The sequence below is a fragment of the Rhagoletis zephyria genome, unplaced genomic scaffold (assembly GCF_001687245.7).
Source record: "Rhagoletis zephyria isolate East Lansing unplaced genomic scaffold, Rhagoletis_zephyria_1.1 Rzeph_scaffold_00468, whole genome shotgun sequence".
Taxonomy (NCBI): Eukaryota; Metazoa; Arthropoda; class Insecta; order Diptera; family Tephritidae; genus Rhagoletis; species Rhagoletis zephyria.
In genome coordinates, this window is record NW_016157552.1 from 82845 (window position 1) to 104116 (window position 21272).

The 21272-nt window shown below is 35.2% G+C and overlaps 1 protein-coding gene across 2 annotated transcripts in view; it reads left to right on the plus strand.

The window, feature by feature from the left end:
- Positions 1-20796, plus strand: part of Flo2 (flotillin-2) — a 64269-nt gene extending 43473 nt beyond the window's left edge. Inside the window, exons 3-5 of one of the 2 annotated variants that reach the window (XM_017611841.1) lie at positions 15519-16086; positions 16167-16350; positions 20501-20796. In XM_017611841.1, the coding sequence (XP_017467330.1) occupies positions 15519-16086; positions 16167-16350; positions 20501-20680 (932 nt within the window). In that variant the 3' untranslated portion in view covers positions 20681-20796. The remainder of the gene's footprint in view (positions 1-15518; positions 16087-16166; positions 16351-20500) is intronic. The other variant, XM_017611842.1, reaches the window with a different exon arrangement.
- The last annotated feature ends 476 nt before the right edge of the window (positions 20797-21272 follow it).

A 21272-nucleotide genomic window follows, 5' to 3' on the forward strand; every position in this document is an offset into this window, starting at 1 on the left:
TAAGTGTCCGCATATATTTTTTCTCGTCACTTGCTCTGTCGTTTCACTGCAGCAAAATCAAGTTGTGGAGAAAACCCTGACGATATACGTACAATTGAAACCATGGGTTTGAAGATAGCGCAAATTGATGTGAAAATTTCAATTTCATATTAAATATATTTATGTATGCATGTACATTAAAATGTAGATTCGATTTTAAAAAAATCGGATAAANGAAAGAAAAACTTTATCCGATTTTTTTAAATCGAAACTACAGTTTTACATATGTACATATGTACATTAAAGTGGTCCAAAAATGTATGTAAAAAAAATAAGGTCGGAATTTTAATGCCGGCACCCCCTAGGATTGTTCTATATCGAAAGAAATATATGCCTATTTTTTTATTTTGAAATCAAAAAATATTTAGGGGGTGCTCAAAGCGCTCAAAGTTTTACATGTATTTTATATGGAGAAAAAACCATTTTTCGTAGAAATGGTATAAAACTCTTAAAAATCAATATTTTTCAATCGGAAAGCTGTGGTTCTCTTCAGGAGACTTCCAGTATTAATATCCAATTGTTTATTTAACCATTTCTTATGATTAAAGATTTTTCCATTGCATTTTCTAGTGGTTTGGAGGACCTATAAAATATAGTTACTATGAAATAATGGTTAAAGAGACAATTGCGTATTATTACTGGGAATCTCCTGAAGATAAGAAAAGTTTTCCGATCGAAAAATATTGATTTTTAAGAGTTTTATACCATTTCTACGAAAAATGTTTTTTTCTCCATATAAAATACATGGAAAACTTTGAGCGCTTTGAGCACCCCCTAAATATTTTTTGATTTCAAAATAAAAAAATAGGGGTATATTTCTTTCGATATAGAACAATCCTAGGGGGTGCCGGCATTAAAAATCCGACCTTATTTTTTTTACATACATTTTTGGACCACTTTAATGTACATATGTACATATGTAAAACTGTAGTTTCGATTTAAAAAAATCGGATAAAGTTTTTCTTTCACCATTCATACACCTCTAATTTTAGTATTTATTAAACAAAAAACTCAATGAAATTCAAAAACTATCTCTTGTATTTAGTTTTACGCAATACCGATTTGAGCTGTCGCATAGTGTTATCAAAAAAAAAAGTTATCAATAGGTAGGTTCAGAAGGCGCAGCAGTTGAGCGCAACCGTTGCTAAACAAAAATCAGTGATCGTTATGCGTCTTTTGAACGACTTCATACATTAGCTGTCAAATTCAACTCTCAAAGGTACACACCAACATGTTGTCTCAAATGATCAGAAAAATATTACGATCATCTAACACGCAACTATTCAGTTGATCAGAAGTACGCAACAACGCGTTCAGAAGGTGCAATCGCACCAGTTACTGAGCTGTTGCACCTTCTGAACGTGCCCAATGAAAATTCGTTTCTCTTGAAATCAAGTTATATGGCTGCGTATGTATGTACATATGTACATATTTCGAAATATCGAGCAAAAGAATACTGCCTTTTTTTGCCTTTTGCCAAGTTTTGAATTTGAAAAAGCACCAAATTTTTATTGGTGCATTTTATGCACTTTATATGCATATATAATTTTATTGTAAGGTAGCCGATTCAAATTAATAAAAATTAATGTTTCTTGCACGTCGGTCGATTTCTTGTGGCGTGATTGCAGGTGCTGCCACATATTTGTTGTCGCTTATGATTGTCACTGTGCCATGATTTTGTTTAAATTCTTGTAAAGTTGCTTACCACACTTACGATTGCTATAAATTTTGAATCCATTTTTTTAGGATTTTCAAAGTAAAAACAAAAGCACGAAAAACGCACCAAGCACCAAACTCAATAATTTTCACGTTTTGAATACCCACTAAAGTTGGCAACAGTGAATGTAAACAAAAGTATTGTGTGACGTCAGCGAATGGGTGGATGCTGTCAAATCGACGAAGGGAGGGTTAGCGGTCCGCGATTGGCGCCACCTTCATTTTCTGCATCGTGATATAGTATTTAAAACAAAACGTCACAAAGATAATAATAATTTCCTTATCTTTTACTTCGGGCCTTAGTTGCTTTCTATAACACTATGCATTCATACCTTCATTTGTAATCTACCTACTACTTTAAAGTGGTAATTTGGTTTTTTATCTATTTCATTATTTGAACCGCAATATGACGTCACACTCGAATCAATCTAAAAAGTAATGAACAACAATTAGCGTAGATTTTCTGCAAGTTTGCCGTAGACAGGGCTTATACTTGTACATGCATAAACGTAGATGGGTAGAGGACATTTCATTAAGGTGACGCTTTTTTCGAGATGAAAATTAAAATAAGCAATCTCACAAAATACATGCCATTGTATAGGACGTATTTGATTAGTAAGCACTTGGATTCAATTAAATTTTAATACATATACAAAATAATACTTAGGAACTCCGCACATTACGCGCCTAATCAAAATAGAGTAATCGTTTCGTCATCCCGAAACAAATGCATGACGACTTGACTTCTACACACACATAACACATTTGTTGGCCGTTCTTTCGCAAATATTTCAGCACCGAAATATTGCATAAGACTATTTTCAAACAGGCCAATTAGCTGAGGCAATTAAGCTTTAAATTGCGGCATTAAGTTTGGTCAGCTGCGCAATTAGCGATACGAAATCAGCTGCTGGATTACCTACAGTGATGGAAAAAGTTGGTACAATCGTATCTTTATTTAGTTTGAAAGTACATTTGGAACGTAGCCAAATAACTTCTCAGGAAATCAGTTCTTATTTTTATTGACATCTCAACGCATTTTCTGGTGAGGGCAACTGGTCTAATAGCTTCCCTCTTTTGTAAAGGGGCATACAAATGATATAAAAGGGTGGTCAAAGTAGCGCAACTGTAGTTGATTTCGCCAGATAGACGGAAAATATATCCTTTTAAAACGTCAGATCGAAGAACTGGGAGGAGAGTGAGTCAGCTTTTCTACAACATAGTTTTGTCTCGAGCTGCTCGAAGAGATTCTTTTCATAGCCAAAATTTTGTTTAATGTGATTACAGAAGTTGATATGTTATCGATGGGAATCGTTATCCTCTTATTTTTTTATATAGAAATACGTATTTACTTGTAAGGTACATCTACTTTTAGGTAAAGTTTTACGCAAATTAGGTAAAATTTTATAGTTCAATTTTCCATCCCTGATGGAATATCAGCTGTAAAAGAGGACCAGAAACAAACAGCTGATTGCTCTTTGTTCAATAAACATACCGCCTAGTCAAAATTAAACATACCAATTAATTATTAATTGGCAATTAATAATTTCAATCAATGCTTAAATTGATGAAAAGGTTCTTAATTGCCAATTAGGCGCCTGTTTGAACATAGTTTGAACCCTTGTGGTTTAATATTATTTGCACAAGTTATAGCACGAAATCATTCATTTTCAATTGAAGGGGTTAGAATCAAAAGGATCTAAGTAGGTCTGATTTTGTGTTGAGATAATTAAGGTTAAAGTTGATTACTTACTGTAAATTCTGGGTAAATGCATTTAAAATTATTCTTGCCTAAATGAATGCAGGTTAACTAACTAATTTAAATGAATGTTACTCTTTGTCTCCAAATAAACGCTATATTTAACTATACAAATATGGGTATAACTTATATTTAAAAAAATTTCACTTAGACCCTTATGATTCTAACCCCTTCAATTATTTCATATTCAATTTACAAATAATTTTTATTTCCAACAGAAAAAATAAACAAATGCCGATTTCAAAACGACAAGCGCCTTACAATGTTGGGCGCTTCGACTCATGAAGCTTTTATAATTAGGCGAAAAAATGATTATGAATAATAATGTACAGAGCTTCATTGAAATGCTTGTGCTCGGCATAACAGCTTCATACTTTCGTATGCCGAAACGATTACACTACTATGATTAGGCGCTTAATGTGCGGAGTGCCTTATGATGCACTCAAGTAGGCTTTGTGATTGGGTGAAGGAGTGAACCGAGTATTGCAGCTTCTTTCGTTTCAGTATTCTTTCATTCCTCTCATGGAAAGTTCACGTTTTTAACAGGCCGAGTGGTTAACCATTTACTTTCTCTTCCTAACCCATCAGAAACTATTGAGAATAATCATGATCAAAAAAACCGACTACATTGCCAGCAGTGTTGATTTTCTAGGAATTTTTTTATGTCTAATTGTCAAAATTTAAGTTAACGGTTGTCTCTAATACCTTGTACTACGGATAACCGAAAATTGAAAATTCGATAAAATATTGAAGTTTATAGGGTAATTAGCACTTCCACTTCTTATTGTTAATACGGGTATCGAATTATACGTAGCCATAGAGCACATGTCAAAATCCTGTACTTTGTCGTAAGTCGTTTTGAAGGTAAACAAACATACATATGTACATACTTAGGTCAAGAATTATGGACCACATTAATGCGCATAAATAAGTAATCTACATATATAAATACATACATACATACTTGACAAAGATAGAATAATAGTATATACATATGAGTATGATGAAACTGTTGATGGAAATCAATTGATGTATACAAATGCAGAGCTCAAAATTTATGTTTCAAGTCAACATGTTAGTTTTTGGCACAAAGAAGAATGTAAGCGTAATACTCGTAAAATTGAAGGCGTGTTAAAAACATATCAGCAGTCAAAATGAATCTAGTAATAGAATTTGTATGAGAATGTGTTGCAGAAGACTTTTTAAAAGTGAAAAAAGAAACAGTTGTAAAAAAATTAAACTAAAAGAAAAAACCAAAAACTTTTTTACCAATAGCAGTTTTAAATTAAGGAGCTAAAATTGGGATAAAAGTGTTAAAAGCTCAAAGACATCTAAAAGTGTTTTGGAGCAAAATGACGTTGATATTAATGGGAATGCTGAAACTTTCCATGATCCTTGGCGGCACATTATTTGTTGTATCCAGGTAACTTAAAGTGTTTATATTTAGTTCCACATACATATCTACATAAGTATATAAATGTATTTGTTAATGTTAGTAGATACATATAAGCTAAGCCGAAAAATAATTAAAAGTTCTCAATCAGGTATCATTTTATTGGTGTAATATATTAGTGATATATCGCGTTGAAAAATTCCACCCTTCTCCGACTTCCATGTGAAATTTCGTAGCATTAATCAAGTAGACTGAAAGTGAAGTTACAGCGTCTTGAGTGAGAGTGAGTTTGTGTCGTCGGTACGAATATTGCCTAGAATTCAACTCCCGAAGGCGATAATTAAAGATACCATAAATGTAACTTAAGAGGAAACGTGGTGTTTTCAATACAGATCTACAGAGATTTCGTGCTACTACACCAACCGTTAATACACAATTCGACCTAACTATCGCTAACAAGGGATTGAATTAACGACGGCGGTGGGATTTATACAATTGTTACGGACCAAGGAATACCTGGCCTAAAACCTGTGTAACCGAATGGACGGACACGACTGGACCAATACCCAAAGTGAAAAATTTCGTTATATTTTACAACATATCGAGCCCTAACCGCCAAAATAACGTAAGCGACATTTTTTTCAAAATTTTCTTTTTGATGCAGAAATATTCCTAGAGCATCTAGATGCATTTCTGCATCAGAAAGAAAATTTTGAAAAAAATGTCGCTTACGTTATTTTGGCGGTTAGGGCTCGATATGTAATTTAGCCGAGACTTTCGTTGTTAATTTTTATTTTTTGGATTTGGCAGTTTAAAGAGATGTAAACTGCTACCACTCGACCTATTTATTTTCCATCAGTTTGAAATAACGAGGCATATTCCCTGAGAGAGAATTGAAGCTTTTCCCTGTTGCCTTTGATATAGACCTCAGATCCTGATCCTTTGTCAGTTTCGGAGCAATCAGTAAAAATTATAAAATGTTTAAACGCGGGCCCAGCACTGGGACCAAGCCAGCACCCGGTCTCAGGGAACTCAACGTTGCACTATTTGACTACAGCGGCCAAAAGTAGTAAAAACGGATTAGCGCATTCTGAAAAAGTAATTACGAAGATACATAGCAAAATATCCAGTTAACTCAAACCAAAAAGAGTTTTTGATAAAAATGCATATTTGCAATCATGATACGAGCTTAAAGTAGGAGCAATGCGAAAAAATAAATTTGTAAGAAAACATTTTTGATTTTGTCGCAAGTAATTTGAATTAATTTTTCCCACTGTGCGGATATATAAAAAGCCAATCTGATTGATGAACAGTTTTTGAATATATCTGTGGTCAAATATTGCTTTAAATTTTTATAAATCTTTTAAAATGTATAAAAAAGCTTACCTTGAAATTCTACATACTTTTGTGAGCGTATAATTTTTCCGATGCTTACTTTAAAAGGGATATTTAAAAAGGACCTAGGAAGTGAGCTAAATTATACTTAGGACAAGTACACATTAAATATGCATGTCATATCTGAAATAGTTCCAGCTGTGAGGAACTGCGATTTCAGCTTCTATTCATCCTTATATAGACCCCCCTCCTGTAAAATTTATTTAATTTTTATTGTAGAGCTGAAAGGAAAGACTCTGATATGTACATAAAATGAATAATATGCAATATAAAGTGGAAATTAAAGAAGGTATAGATAATAATGACTAGCAATCTATTAATCACAATCAACATTCAACAAAAAATGGACGCGAGATCCGTTTTCGATGGCAAGAGTCCTGCTTGCCTTAGCTCAGATTTTTTTGCATGAAATGTAGGTAAAACTGAAAGTTTCAGTGTAAATACAAATCCTGCACATAATTTAGTATGCAGGTATTGTAAATGTTTTCGTTTTGTCATTTTTAAAATTAAGAAATAGGAACTTCTTTAGAAATAAAATAAATGTGCCTGTTCATTTTCTCCAAAATCCATAAAATTTAGTACTTGGAGCCAAAAAAGTTGTGTAGGAGGTGGGCGCCGTAATAAGAAATTCTTTATTATCTTCCAAGTTGGAACATTTTGGCTTAAACGAGCAGGGCACACCGAATTTCATAAAAAAAAAATTTTTTTTTTATATATATTTTTTTTTTTGAATTTGTGCCTGTTTTTCTAGAATTACTGGACGATCATGTAAACCGATTTTGACGATCTTTCAGATTTAAGCTATTCTCGTTAAAACCAGCATATTCTCTGAATTTCATTAAAATCGGATAACATTTACTATTTCCGCCCACCAGAGCTGTGGGCGTAATAGCGCGTTGAATTCTACCATTTTCACATTTCTTCATTCCTAAGTGCCGAACAGCGCATATACGAAATTTCAGCGAATTTCTAGTACAATAGTAATTTTTGGCCGCAGCTTATATGGGGACGTTCCACTGTGCGTTGTAGTGTAGTACAAAGTCAATGGTGCCGTCATAGATCAAGCAATTTCCACCTCACTATACTTTTCTGTTCTTCCCCGGCGATAAATGCATTTGGAGGTCTTTTATTCAACGTGAGGCTTCCATAAGAGTTTATTATCTAGGATTACATCAAAATACTTTAATTCGGGAGAAATATGAATAATGAATCCTTTAAAAGCAGGGGGAACAAGGCTATCCAACCTTCTCCTTTTATTGAAGATCACAACACTATTTTTGGTTGGATGAGAGAGCAGCCTATTCTAACTGCACCAAGTGTCAATCATATTCAGTGAACTGAAGGAAAAATGCATGTAACGAGGCAAGCCACATTATCCACAGAGGCCTGGGATTATATATTAGGTGCCAAAGCTGGATCTTTGTACTTACAAATATTGCCAGGAGGTACTTTGTCTTGTCCTCGGTCATAGATAACTCAACCTATTTACCCACTTCTCTAAGCCACACAAACGTCCTTTTTTATTTATTTAATTATTTCAAGAAATAAATAATCTCAGCATTGGTTGAAATTACTTCCATTCAAATGTCAGATTCACTAAACGCCCAGACTAAATTAGAATATATTATGTTTTTACTTATAGAAGTAATTCTTAATATATGCTGTACAATATCAAACAAAACAAGAGTTTTAATTACAAAATAATTGCAACTTGCTGGCCTTGTCCGTGCCCAGCTTTATTCAAGTGCGCGAACCTTTGACGAAGTTCTTCCACCGCTCGCTGGAACTCTTCCAGGCTGTCTGCAACTTGGTTCGTATCATGTTGGGAATTTTCTTGATACTGAAATCGCTCGTCCTTTCGCTCGCCCTCCCCAGCAATGGCAGCATTCAACTCGGCCTCTGTACTCGTTGTAGAGGATTGAATGGACTCATTGCGCTTAGCTTCGCCTAGCAACACCTGACGGCGATATTGTGAAAAATCGCTGGTCCCTAAATGCATAGGGCGTGAAACTGGTGAAAATAACCCACCAGGCGCCAACGCCAACGACTCTGTGGTGGGCTGTTGTAAACCATGGTTAAAAGTGGCAAATGACGGTACACTGGGCGTTGGTGTTACATTAATGCCACCACGTACGCTATTCACCGGGATTAGTTCGCCATTTGCACCCACAACTATCAATGTATTCGGTGGATATTGCACATTATTTACACTGGGTGCAACCGGCCGAGAAGTTGTGGACAAAAAAGACGAAAATCTATTCGGATTAGACTGTACGGTATTTGGTGATGCCAATACGATTAGATTTTCCGTTGCCAAATCCTGTAAAGCTTGTAAATCTCCACTAAATATACGAAAACCACCACCGCCACCGCCACCTGGGAATAAAGAATTTAATTAAAATTACGCTGAAAATGCTGTGCGCGAAATGCTTACCGCCGCCATTAGCGCCACCGCCACCTATAAAAATTTAAATGGATTCAGTCAATAGTTTTTGGAAAGCATACCAATTGTTATTCACCTCCACCGCCTCCTCCAGCACCACCACCTCCGCCTCCACCACCATTAGTGCCATTAAAACCACCCCCACCGCCTCCTCCGCCACCACCACCACCGCCACCAACGGTATTCGTAAAGAAACCAGCACCTCCGCCTAAGAATGGCGGTGTAAACGGACATCCGCATATGCCAGGCGGTCCGGGGAGTCCTGGCGGTCCTGGAGGACCGCGTGCATGTTGATAATAGCCGCCATATGCTGGGTCTCCTGGTGGTCCGGGTGGGCCCATAGGGCCTGGCGCACCAGGTTCACAAGCACACTTCATCAACGAGGCACTGGTGCCTGACCAAACGGTTGCTGTAGGTGAAAAAGACGATTAATTCATGGCTTCACTTCGCTTCACTTGAATAGGCACATTATTTTTCTTCAAGTATCTTGGCTCTTGTTTTTATGCTGTCTTTTATCGAACGAAACGAAAAATACATACATATGTTGACTGTTTTATTTTATTTTTAATTTTTTGTTTTTGATTCACTTGAATAGGTGCGGTGACATTAACACAAGCAAAAGATTAGATTGGCCCAACATAGGTATACTATTCACTTTAATTGCATTATTTAATATTAGTTTTGGGTACTACCTACCTAATGCCAATCTATGGAAAAGAACCTATCCATGGGACTTTTCTAGAGTCTTTAAAAGTAATTCAAGAACATCTCACTCTTTGCCAAAGAAAAAGAAAGTCTACCAAACATCAAATGACTGTTGTAAAGTTTGCAAAGCAACTTATTCCAAAAAAAATTTCATTTAAGTTGGATCTCAAGTATTCCAAAATACGAAATCGCACTTAAGGCCGCCATACTCTATTCTTAAAGTGTAACTAAACAACGCTTCTTCTTTCTAAACTCGTCAAATAATTACGTTTAAGCTATTAAAACTAAAACTTTTCGCAAACACGCGGCACTTCCTATTCGTCCTTCCAAGACATGTTAGCGTATAAAATTCCAGTCGATCTTGTGTAATTTCCATATATCCATTGGTTCCATGTCATTTTTGTTTTTCATACTATGCTGAGCACCAGCTCCAGATAATTTTGTCCTTGATCCTTGGTTCTAAAACTTGCAAGTATAGATTTATTAACTTTGTTTTAAACACACAAGGATGATACCTTTAAGTGGCGCATTTTTGAAGCACACTTATTGTATTGTTTAATAAAAAGCCACATAATAAACAAAATATCCAAAGTAGCTCTTCGTTTTCACCACATCTCTTATGAATCGACGATTCTTTAAAATTTAATTTAAATAAAGCTTCTATGATGCTTATAAGTTCGCGCGGTTTAAATATCTAAGTATGTATGTTTGTGCATAAATATGCGAGTAGCAAAGTTACTTACTGAAAATCGTCGCTATAAGACAAATCCATTTCATTTTGGCCGAATATGTCGTATTTTTACCAAATGACATCGCAGAATAATGTTAACGCGCTCAATATCTAATTAACTATGAAGAGCGCTCTCGTAGCGGTCGCTATTTATATAGAAGCACATGTAGTTTCTGACTAACGGATTTCAAATGTTACTTCCTACTAATGGACTTGCATATCCGTTAGAATGCAGTAAAATCGTTATGAGCCAAAGAGCGACTGCATATGGAATTTTTAAGCTGCTTATATAAAACTTTTATCAAACCCAAAGGCAAAAAATTAAAATTTTCATTTATAAGCAAATCATTCTAGAATCATTGCTAAAAGCCGTTAAAATTAACACCTTCGCCCGCTATGTCGGCAAAGTATTTTCCTACGCTCACGGAAGAATTGTCAAAACATTTGATGATGTACATAAATTGATCTACACCGGTTATGTGCATTTTTGAACCTAGAAAGTGACAACAACGAACTTAAATAAAGTCTTAATCGTTTGTTTATTTAAATTAGATCAATGTTCCCTTTATGTGGTTGAATAAGCGTGAACGTAAAAATAATATAAGAAAAATGTAAGAAGATCAGTGATCATAAACAAGCAACTGGTCAGAACTGTGAGTATGAAGTGGTGTGAACATTTTCACTCATCAACTAAATGCATTAGTAAAAGATTTTGTAGTGACTAAAGGTGTCCATTACTAATTGGCTATATGCATTCACGCACAGATATGTATATCTATAAGCATAGCAATCAACTCTTCTTTGTGGTAATATTGTCATTACTGAAGCCGTGAAAGATTCTTGATAACTATCTTTCGTTAACGGAAATACTTGCTTTTNATGTGGTTGAATAAGCGTGAACGTAAAAATAATATAAGAAAAATGTAAGAAGATCAGTGATCATAAACAAGAAACTGGTCAGAACTGTGAGTATGAAGTGGTGTGAACATTTTCACTCATCAACTAANTTTGATGATGTACATAAATTGATCTACACCGGTTATGTGCATTTTTGAACGTAGAAAGTGACAACAACGAACTTAAATAAAGTCTTAATCGTTTGTTTATTTAAATTAGATCGATTTTCCCTTTATGTGGTTGAATAAGCGTGAACGTAAAAATAATATAAGAAAAATGTAAGAAGATCAGTGATCATAAACAAGAAACTGGTCAGAACTGTGAGTATGAAGTGGTGTGAACATTTTCACTCATCAACTAAATGCATTAGTAAAAGATTTTGTAGTGACTAAAGGTGTCCATTACTAATTCACGCACAGATATATATCTATAAGCATAGCAATCAACTCTTCTTTGTGGTAATATTGTCATTACCGAAGCCGTGAAAGATTCTTGATAACTATCTTTCGTTAACGGAAATACTTGCTTTTGTTACATAGTTTCAAATTTAATGTGATGCGATCTTACGAGACCAAAAAATTTACAAATACATAATTCCGGTTTATCACACGCACTCGGTACGACTGAAATTGAGAGCAAATAAAATGCCTGCTACTATTAGAATAACAACAGCAAAATGAATAATAGAAACAGTGGAATTTTCCCGTACGTTTTGAATTTTACGCTTTTTAATTTAAAAAGTATTCTTCGTTAATGAATAACACACACTCTTTTACTTCAATTGGTCATTTTATTTATGTANGGTTTATCACACGCACTCGGTACGACTGAAATTGAGAGCAAATAAAATGCATACTACTATTAGAATAACAACAGTAAAATGAATAATAGAAACAGTGGAATTTTCCCGTACGTTTTGAATTTTACGCTTTTTAATTTAAAAAGTATTCTTCGTTAATGAATGGGACACACTCTTTTACTTCAATTGGTCATTTTATTTATGTTCATAGTGCATATGTATGAATTCAAACAATTAGTTCAATTAGTTTTACTCTATGGCATCCAATCAAAACTAGATGTCAATTAGACATCATCTTAATTTCAAGAAAATCACCTTTATTCAGAGATGCATCAAAAATTTTTTTGGGGGGGTTGTGAAAAAAAATTTTAATCCCATTGATAACACACAAATGTATGTATGTGATCCCGGTATTTTGGAGGTCCCGAAAATGCCCGGAATCTGCTTGCATTCATCCCGGGATTCCGAAAAATTTTAAGTATCGAATTGATTGTAAGAACTTGTTTATGAATTTTGAAGTATGATTTTTGTAAAATACCGTCTTGACTGCAATTAACAAACAGCTTGAAACTATACTTCTAAATTGCAGCCTGAACTTTTTTTTGAAAAGTTACATAATTTTTAAGAAAAAGTTACATAATTTTTTAAATCAATGTACACAAATTGAAAAAGTTATAATTTATACTTTGCTGTGTACGTAACATTTTAGTGCAATAATAACAACACCGGCAAGAAAAAAAGGTGTGTGGTTCTAACCAGACCCACCTAACTACATGTACATATTTCGACCCGGTGAATTTGAATCTGAGGTCCGTTTAACTCGTTCACCCTCGAAATTTCGAGTTAATTGCGAAAAAATGTCAAAAAACGCCATTTCTGTGAAGTAGAATAAACATGTTAATAGAATTTGTTTTTGTATATTTTTTTGTTTGTTTACTTTTTTTTTTATTAATCATTACTTTCAAAAGTACCTGGTATGTACATTGTTATTTGTGATGTATGCGTTCCTCAATGACATGGTTTTTTTAAATACAATTTAAAAAATGTATTACTTTTAGATTTGTCTGATTTAAAAATGTGTCAGTTTTGCAATCAGTATGGCCAGATATACAAACTTGCGAAATATGAAGAGAATTCGGGCCTGACTATAACAAGAGGGAGGCCTTTGATTTGCTTAACAGGTCAAGTACAAAAGTATTCACAATTTTTACGACCATCCCGAGGCACATGCCCCTAGGAAAACTTGAGGAAAGAATAGGATTTTCTTATAATAGAAATTGCTGCAACAATCAGCAAGAAGATAGCGAAGCATTTGAGACCCACGGCACTGATTTTAAAATGGCCGGTCTGAACGATATCGGGAAGGTCTGTAAAAATTTTGAGGGTGGGCGGGACTTTCCGACACTACCGATAAAACCCGTATGAAATAAGCACTTTTTATGTTTTACTGATACGAAAACGAACAGCAGGCAAAAAAAATTGGAAGATGCCAGATGTTTCATTATTTTTCTTAGTGATAGATTTCGGGACCCACGATACCTGCGGTACTATTGTGAAAAACGGCGGTATGGGCGAATTCGAGACTTAAAACTGGAATTTCGGATGGGCGGGATCGGGATTGAATATTTAGTGCCGTGCTCATCTCTAATAGTGTACTAATTAGCAGAGGTACAATAAGCGGGGAAGGTAAATTCACCAGCATATCCAGATAGCTCGACCAAACAATATAGAATTTACCTAGACAAAATATTTCCCGAGAGAAGTGCATCAAAATGGCGTAAAACCGCTAATTGTATGCTAGTTAGCTACTTAGAAGAATTCATATTACACAGGTCTTCAGCCAAAAAAGCAAACAACACCATATATACATACGGTGACCATAAATATGGATTCAAAATGAAGGACAATTTTTCAAAAATGTGCTTTCATATATTTACGTAGTATAAAAATATCAAAAGAGTATTTATGATTCTAAATTCTTAATACATTTTAAACTTTAAAAATGAATCACGTTTTCTTCATTGATATTAATCTTTTTTTACATGAATATTTATAAAAGTATAGTAAAACATATTATAATTACAATAGCTTACACGAAAAGTGAAAATCTTTAAAAGATTATTTTATAGGCAAATTTTGAGTCGTTCAAAACGAAAACAATACCCTTTTTTTTGTTTTTTGTACTTTTCGCAGTTATTTGTCAAAAATCGACGTCATGAATCGACGTAAACGACGAGTTACAAAGGTATTTATGTGCCCTTTACAAAGATATATAATTTGTACGGATTGCACTTCATTGCATTTACATTTCTAATCCGATTTTCAATATCTTTGGGTCAAAATTTACTGTAATGATATATCTTCTTTATCGAATTTTTAAACTAATGGAAAAAATAATCAAATAAAACTGCGTATTTGATTGAAAATCTCACTTTTTTCGACTTTGACGACAAAATGCAAATGGTCGCCTGTAGCACTAATAATTTTCATTGAAGTCGCCACAAGTTATATATTTTGGTAAGAGGCACATCAATACCCTTCGAGATGTAAGTCGCTTACGTTGATTGGGAGATTTTTTCATGAGATATTGAAGAAAAGCTACGAAAAGTACCAAGAAACACTTTTTTGAAAAAATCCATCCATTGTCCGATAATTTTAAAGTAACGGATAAAATGCGGGACAAATGAGGGACACTTGGAAAAAAGCAGTACATTTCAGGGTTTTCAGGTTTGGAAAACTACGCAGGACCGACCTTTGAAAAACAGTACGGTCCTGCAAAAAACAGAACGGATGGTCACCGTATATACATAGTTCTAGGATTCGCTTCATACAGATTTGTATTTGTTGATGTATGCGCTGCGACCTGTAGGTCTATTGTGCCGCTTTGCTCCTTACAACACCTCGTTAATTCTTAACTCCCTTAGGAAATTCAATAGGTTGTTTGGTGATACTGAGTATAGTTTCTTTTGATTCCGGCTAAAATACGCGAGATATTTCTTCCGCTTTCTGTATACTGCATTCGGGAAGCAGGTGCTCAAAAATTTCAACAAATCCCGAGTTTGTATATGTGGCTTCTTAATCGCGGCACAAAAACTTGGTTCGCAATCTGGGCATGACTCACGTAACTTTGAAATGATAGTCGTTCAAACGATACTAACTAAACGATGTCGTCAAAACACTGATTCATGTATTTGTTTTCCTGTGTTAGTCGACTTGACGATATCGCACAAACGATCAAACATTTTTTGGTTTAAATGAAGCAATACAATCTCAACACGATATCGTCCAGACGATTGTCGTCATACGTGATTCATGCCCTTATGTTATTTCTTTAGCCTTCCGGACAAGCATGTGTCCATGTCGTTTAATTTTGGGTCAGAATAAATCAGTTGCCATAGTTCTGTAGCATTTTCCGTTGGCAGTGATGGCTACTCCAACGGTTTTTTCCAAAAAGTACAGACCAGCGACATATCCAAGCTAAATTTCAGAACAAACAGTAACTTTTTGGCGATGCATTGATATTCGGTGAGGCTTGTGTTAGTTGTCGTCTACTCATATATAACAATTAATTTAAAACTTTCAAATTAAAAATCATCTACTTACATACTTATAATCATTTGCCCTCTTCTTCCCCTATTACAGGAACGCTTACAGTCGAAGAGGTCTACAAAGATCGCGACCAATTCGCAGCGCTGGTGCGCGAGGTGGCCGCACCTGATGTCGGCCGCATGGGCATTGAAATACTCTCATTCACCATCAAAGATGTCTACGATGAGGTGCAATACTTGGCCTCGTTGGGCAAGGCGCAAACGGCGAGCGTTAAGCGCGATGCTGATGCGGGCGTGGCCGAAGCTAATCGTGACGCCGGCATACGCGAAGCAGAATGCGAGAAAAGCGCCATGGACGTGAAATACTCCACGGATACTAAAATCGAGGACAATTCCCGTATGTATAAGTTGCAGAAGGCTAACTTTGATCAAGAGATCAACACAGCGAAGGCTGAATCGCAATTGGCCTATGAACTGCAAGCAGCCAAGATACGCCAGAGAATACGTAACGAGGAGATACAAATCGAAGTAGTCGAACGACGTAAACAAATCGAAATCGAAGCACAGGAAGTGCAACGCAAGGAACGCGAACTGATGGGTACCGTTAAACTGCCAGCCGAAGCGGAGGCACATCGTGTGCAAACTATAGCACAGGGCAAACAGTGAGTGGGCGCAAACACTTTTGCGTTGAGTAAAAATTTCTATTCGATCATTATTTCACTTTTGTTTTTTTTTTCTAAAGATGCCAAACGATTGAGGCTGCCCGCGCTGAGGCCGAAAAAATACGTAAAATTGGTTCAGCTGAGGCTCACGCCATCGAATTGGTGGGCAAAGCGGAGGCTGAGCGCATGCGGATGAAGGCACATGTCTATAAACAATATGGCGATGCAGCCATTATGAACATTGTACTCGAGTCACTGCCTAAGGTGAGTGGAACTATGTGTATTATACTAGTATTTGTTTTAAGGGCTTTCAAGCTGTCATAAATTCTTACTGACCGAATTTTGAGTCAATCTTTTACTACGTTTATACGCATGCATAAGGCGCTTTAATTCATTTCGCCGCGATTCAAAACATATGTATAAACCAAGGTACATTGAACAGGTAGTATCAGTAGAGCAGCTGATTTGATTTATTTTCAAATTATTTGGTCTCGAAAATGTCAAATATTTTTAATNAATTCCAAATAATCGCATCAGTATTTAAAAGCTGATTAATAATAACCGTTCGTTTTCTTTGCCACGATTTTATAATGCCGAATAAAACTAGATTTTTATCACTTTCCATTATGTTAACTTATAAAATGTCAAATGAAAACAGCTTATTTTGTTTGCTTTTGAAGACGGTTACTTTGATGCCGATATAAAGCCGTAAGTATAAACACTAGAGCGAAATGTGTACGGTGTCAATGCGCTTTCAATTAAGTCGATTATTCTGTGCGTATAAACGTAGTATTTGTTTGAGGTATGTGAATGCTTTAATGTAAAACTCATAAAATGGTCTACTTTAGCTTTGCTAAATACCTCATAAATCTTTCACTGCTTCGGGAAAATGTAAATGTAGCTATATGTTTGCTCCACACGAGCCCGCGGGTGCCAAAATCAGCCCATAAAGCGTTCCTCACGCTAGAAAAATGGGCAATAGAGAGCGAATACCTCCCACTATTGGATCGTAAATATCTTCTTCTTCGTGCCCGAAACAACCCTTTTTTGAGGGCAGAAATGTGTAAGAAGTCAATTTGAAAGAACAGCTGTTGTTTGCTTGCATCCGAAAGCAAATTTTGTAAAATACAAAAATGGAAAATAGCACGAAACTTTCAGAAATGTAGGTATTTGCTAATTTTATTAGCCACATAAGATAGATACACATAAAATTATTGTTTAAAGCTGATTGGTTGACTTTTTGCACGAAATGTAGTTTTTTGCGTTCCTCACGCTCTGGGCACTTTTGGCACGTGTTGACACATTTTTGACACTTGTAAGAGAGTAGCTTATTTTTACGCTCTAATTACCGAAACAGCCCGGAAAGCATATGGAACAAACCTAATAAGTATTACATAAATAAGCGTCTGATGATGAAATTCAAAAAATTTTAAATCGGCGGCTAGCTTAACAGTAGACATGGGCTCCTTCCCCGTTCCCTTAGCTAGTTTTGAAAATAGAAATTCTACAATTATTGCATGACTATATTCTGCGAATTTGGGCCCTGGCAAATGCGCTAANAGCCCGGAAAGCATATGGAACAAACCTAATAAGTATTACATAAATAAGCGGCTGATGATGAAATTCAAAAAATTTTAAATGGGCGGCTAGCTTAACAGTAGACATGGGCTCCATCCCCGTTCCCTTAGCTAGTTTTGAAAATAGAAATTCTACAATTATTGCATGACTATATTCTGCGAATTCACGCCCTGGCAAATGCGCTAGAAACTCTTTAAAGGTATGACGATCTTTTTGGTCAGTGCCCCTGCAGACATCCGTGAATTTGACGGAATTTTTAATGCTGATTCAATGGTTTCAAGTGGGATATGCCTGGTAATACTGGTCCAACATGTGAAGCTCCAACCCTGCGAAGCTTACTAGAGATAACTCTCAGTAATTCTGCTTTTAATTTAACTAAAAAATGTTGTTCCTTGGTACGAAAAAGGCGTTGGGCAACGGTTTTACAGCAGATGGGAGTAAATTTAGAATGGCGGTATATCCGAATGACCTCTCCTCATGCTGGCAACAGCTCTGTTCTCGACTAAAGTTTCTATAGGTACCAAAACGAACAAAATGTTCAGTCACTAGTTTTTGAACAAGTTATATAGGTAGTCCTTAGACCACAAGAGCAGCGCTCCATATGCAAGCATCGGTCGGATCATAGCCGTGTATAAGTTATTCAATAGTCATGTCACGTTTAAAATTCCTTTCTGTTGCCCAGCATTATTTCAGCTGCGTAGGGGACCACCAAGGTTATCCTGCTCGCTTCTCAATCAACCTGCAAATGAGTTTGTTGTTCAGCATCACTTCAAAATATTTTGCTCTGTGTGATACATCCATATTGGTCATATTTGTGAAGAGCAGAAAGCACCTTTTCTACAGAAAGAATCGTACTACCTAATCTATGTACTTAAGTATTTCTTCCTCCCCAAGTGAAAATATTAACAATGCACTTTTCACTTGGTTTTTCACTTGGTATCAAGGTATTTCTGAATATTTTAAAACGATATTCAAAGCATGGCATTCGTGATCGAGTGATCATTTGGAATCAAAAAAAAAATTATAAATATGTAATTAAAATTATTAATTTCTCTGAATAACAGTTGGATTGATCAAACCCAAAATAGCATTTTTAATCGAATTTCATGGGATTGCGATGGCCATTTTTCATGTCCTGACCTGAATTAAAATTTCATCCTTTAATCTAGAACAGAGGTGGGCAGCTTCGACAGAGCATTTTTGTAGTGTGCGAGAAATTGATGTCACTGTGTGTGTGCGAACAAGTCGTGCGGTTGAATGAAGCTTTCGCTGCCTTCTAAAGCAGAGCGTGTATGTATACGCGAATATGCCCGCCGGGCAGGCGCCGCCCAGGTCTGGTCTAGAACAGTGCCCGCCAAAAAGAGAAAAGTCTTAAAATGAGAATGTATTAGTTATGAAACAAAAAATGAGAATGTGTTGGTGGTAATGCATGAAAAAAATTTCTGTGTTGTATTACTTATTATAAAAACTATGGTATGTTTTTTTTGCCGTTTTTTTTCATTGTGCGCTATTTTTTAGATCTAAACAACATAGAAACATATAATGAAAGTTAACGGCCCTAAGAAAGGAAAAAGTTGGTAAAATTTTGTATGTATTGTACAAAATTATTATTATTTTTTTATAATTTAAGTGTAGATTTCTGAGCAAAAAAGGCAACGTGCTTCGAGCACTCTGAATATTAAAAGAAAATTTCGTTGATTTCAAGTAGAAATAAAATAAAAATATATATATCTAATATACAATTATTTTAAAATTAGGTAAAACTTGACATTTAAGAACAATTTAAAATAACGATTAAACCAAAAGATAAATAACAAAACATATTGTATGTTTTAATTGAGGACTAGTCTGGTATTAAAAAAAAAACATAATTCACAAAGTTCTTTTAATATGAAGAAAAAGCACGACTTGGTACCATATACATACCTATTTCTAGGGGTGTATGTACGAAAAATTGTGTTATAAAATTTTTGAATGAATATTCATTCATTCTGCTCAGTGTACCTACTTTATTCAACAATAAGGGTCTGATTATGCATACTTCGCATAACTTCGCACAACCATTTGTACCAGTGCACTAAAAGTGTAACTTAAGAAAATGTGAAGCAAAATCTAAACTCAACAGATCGCTAAGTTTTTTAAAATTCTGCTAATTTCTGGGCAATGGAATACATACAAAATACATACAAAGTACATACGAAATTACAGTTTGAAGTTTATGCGAAGTTGTGCGAAGTTATGCGAAGTAAGCATAATCAGACCATAATGCGTCATCAACCTGCTTCGCCTATTGTTTGGATGCAACTAAATAAAATTTGTTGCTCTTCTACTCTTTCTGTTGACGTTCGGATTGTGTACGTGTAAGAAAGCGATTGTGTACATGTGAAAGGCCGAATATAGTTCGTTTCCCAGGAAAGTGTTTGGCGGGCACTGGTCTAGAACTACAAGTTGATGGAAAGAAAATAATTATATAGAGTATTTTTTATGGAACACTCTGGAACATTTATTTAGGGTTCCTTGTTTGCATATTTTCCATGACAGTTCAAGCTGGAAAACTCAATTTATTTGCTGGAATAAAGAAAGATTTTCAGTAAATCATGAATGCATTCTCATTATAATGTATATATAACTCCTTTTAGTTTCTCAGGAAGCAGTTAACTTTTTTAAATGATATTTAATTATGACCTCAAGTGTGTTCTAAAAATTTTCAATATCTGACATTCAGACTACTTCAATTTGCAGGGATTTCTTTACATATATTTTAACATGGCTTATATGTATGTAAATACTTATTTCTTTTTCAACTAATTCTTATTTCCCTTCATTTTGCCTTTAGATCGCAGCCGAAGTGGCTGCACCACTCGCCAAGACCGATGAGATCGTACTCATTGGCGGCAATGATAATCTAACAAACGATGTAACACGCCTAGTAGCACAATTACCGCCGTCAATAAATGCACTCACCGGCGTCGATCTATCGAAAGTGTTGTCGAAGATACCCGGAGCCAAGGCGTGAAATTCAATGCAACACTCCAGCATGCAAACACCACAAGATGCCAGATCGATGATGTTGATGACGTAAATATGAACCGTATATGGATTGATGATGATGGAAAATGCAAATTTAAAAAACAAAAATAAGTTAATATATAAAGGAATCAAAGGAATGAGATGTGGACCTTAGTAAAAGCCGTGTAAAGTTAAATAATGAGAAAATATAAAAAATTTAATTGAAACCAGACGCAATCACTAAAACCACAAATTACTAAAAAATAGGAATCAAATCTACAAAACAGTAACGTATGTAATTCAAAATTTAAAACACAAAATAACAAATGCAGCGTATTAAAAAAATTAACTAAAAAATTACAACTATTTTTAAGTGTAAAGTGTTGTAGTAGAAAACAATGAAGGCTTCACATAAAAATTAAAAGCAAAAACAGTAAAAGCGCAAACAGTCAACGACGTAGCGTAGACGTAGGTTGACGCAGACACGATCTAGCTTATGGGATTCGCGTGTTAACGAAAACTCACCACCGCATGGCGGTGACGTTGCCGTTGCTTCTCTCTCTCTCTATCAACAGTAAATTTTATATGCTGCTACGTGC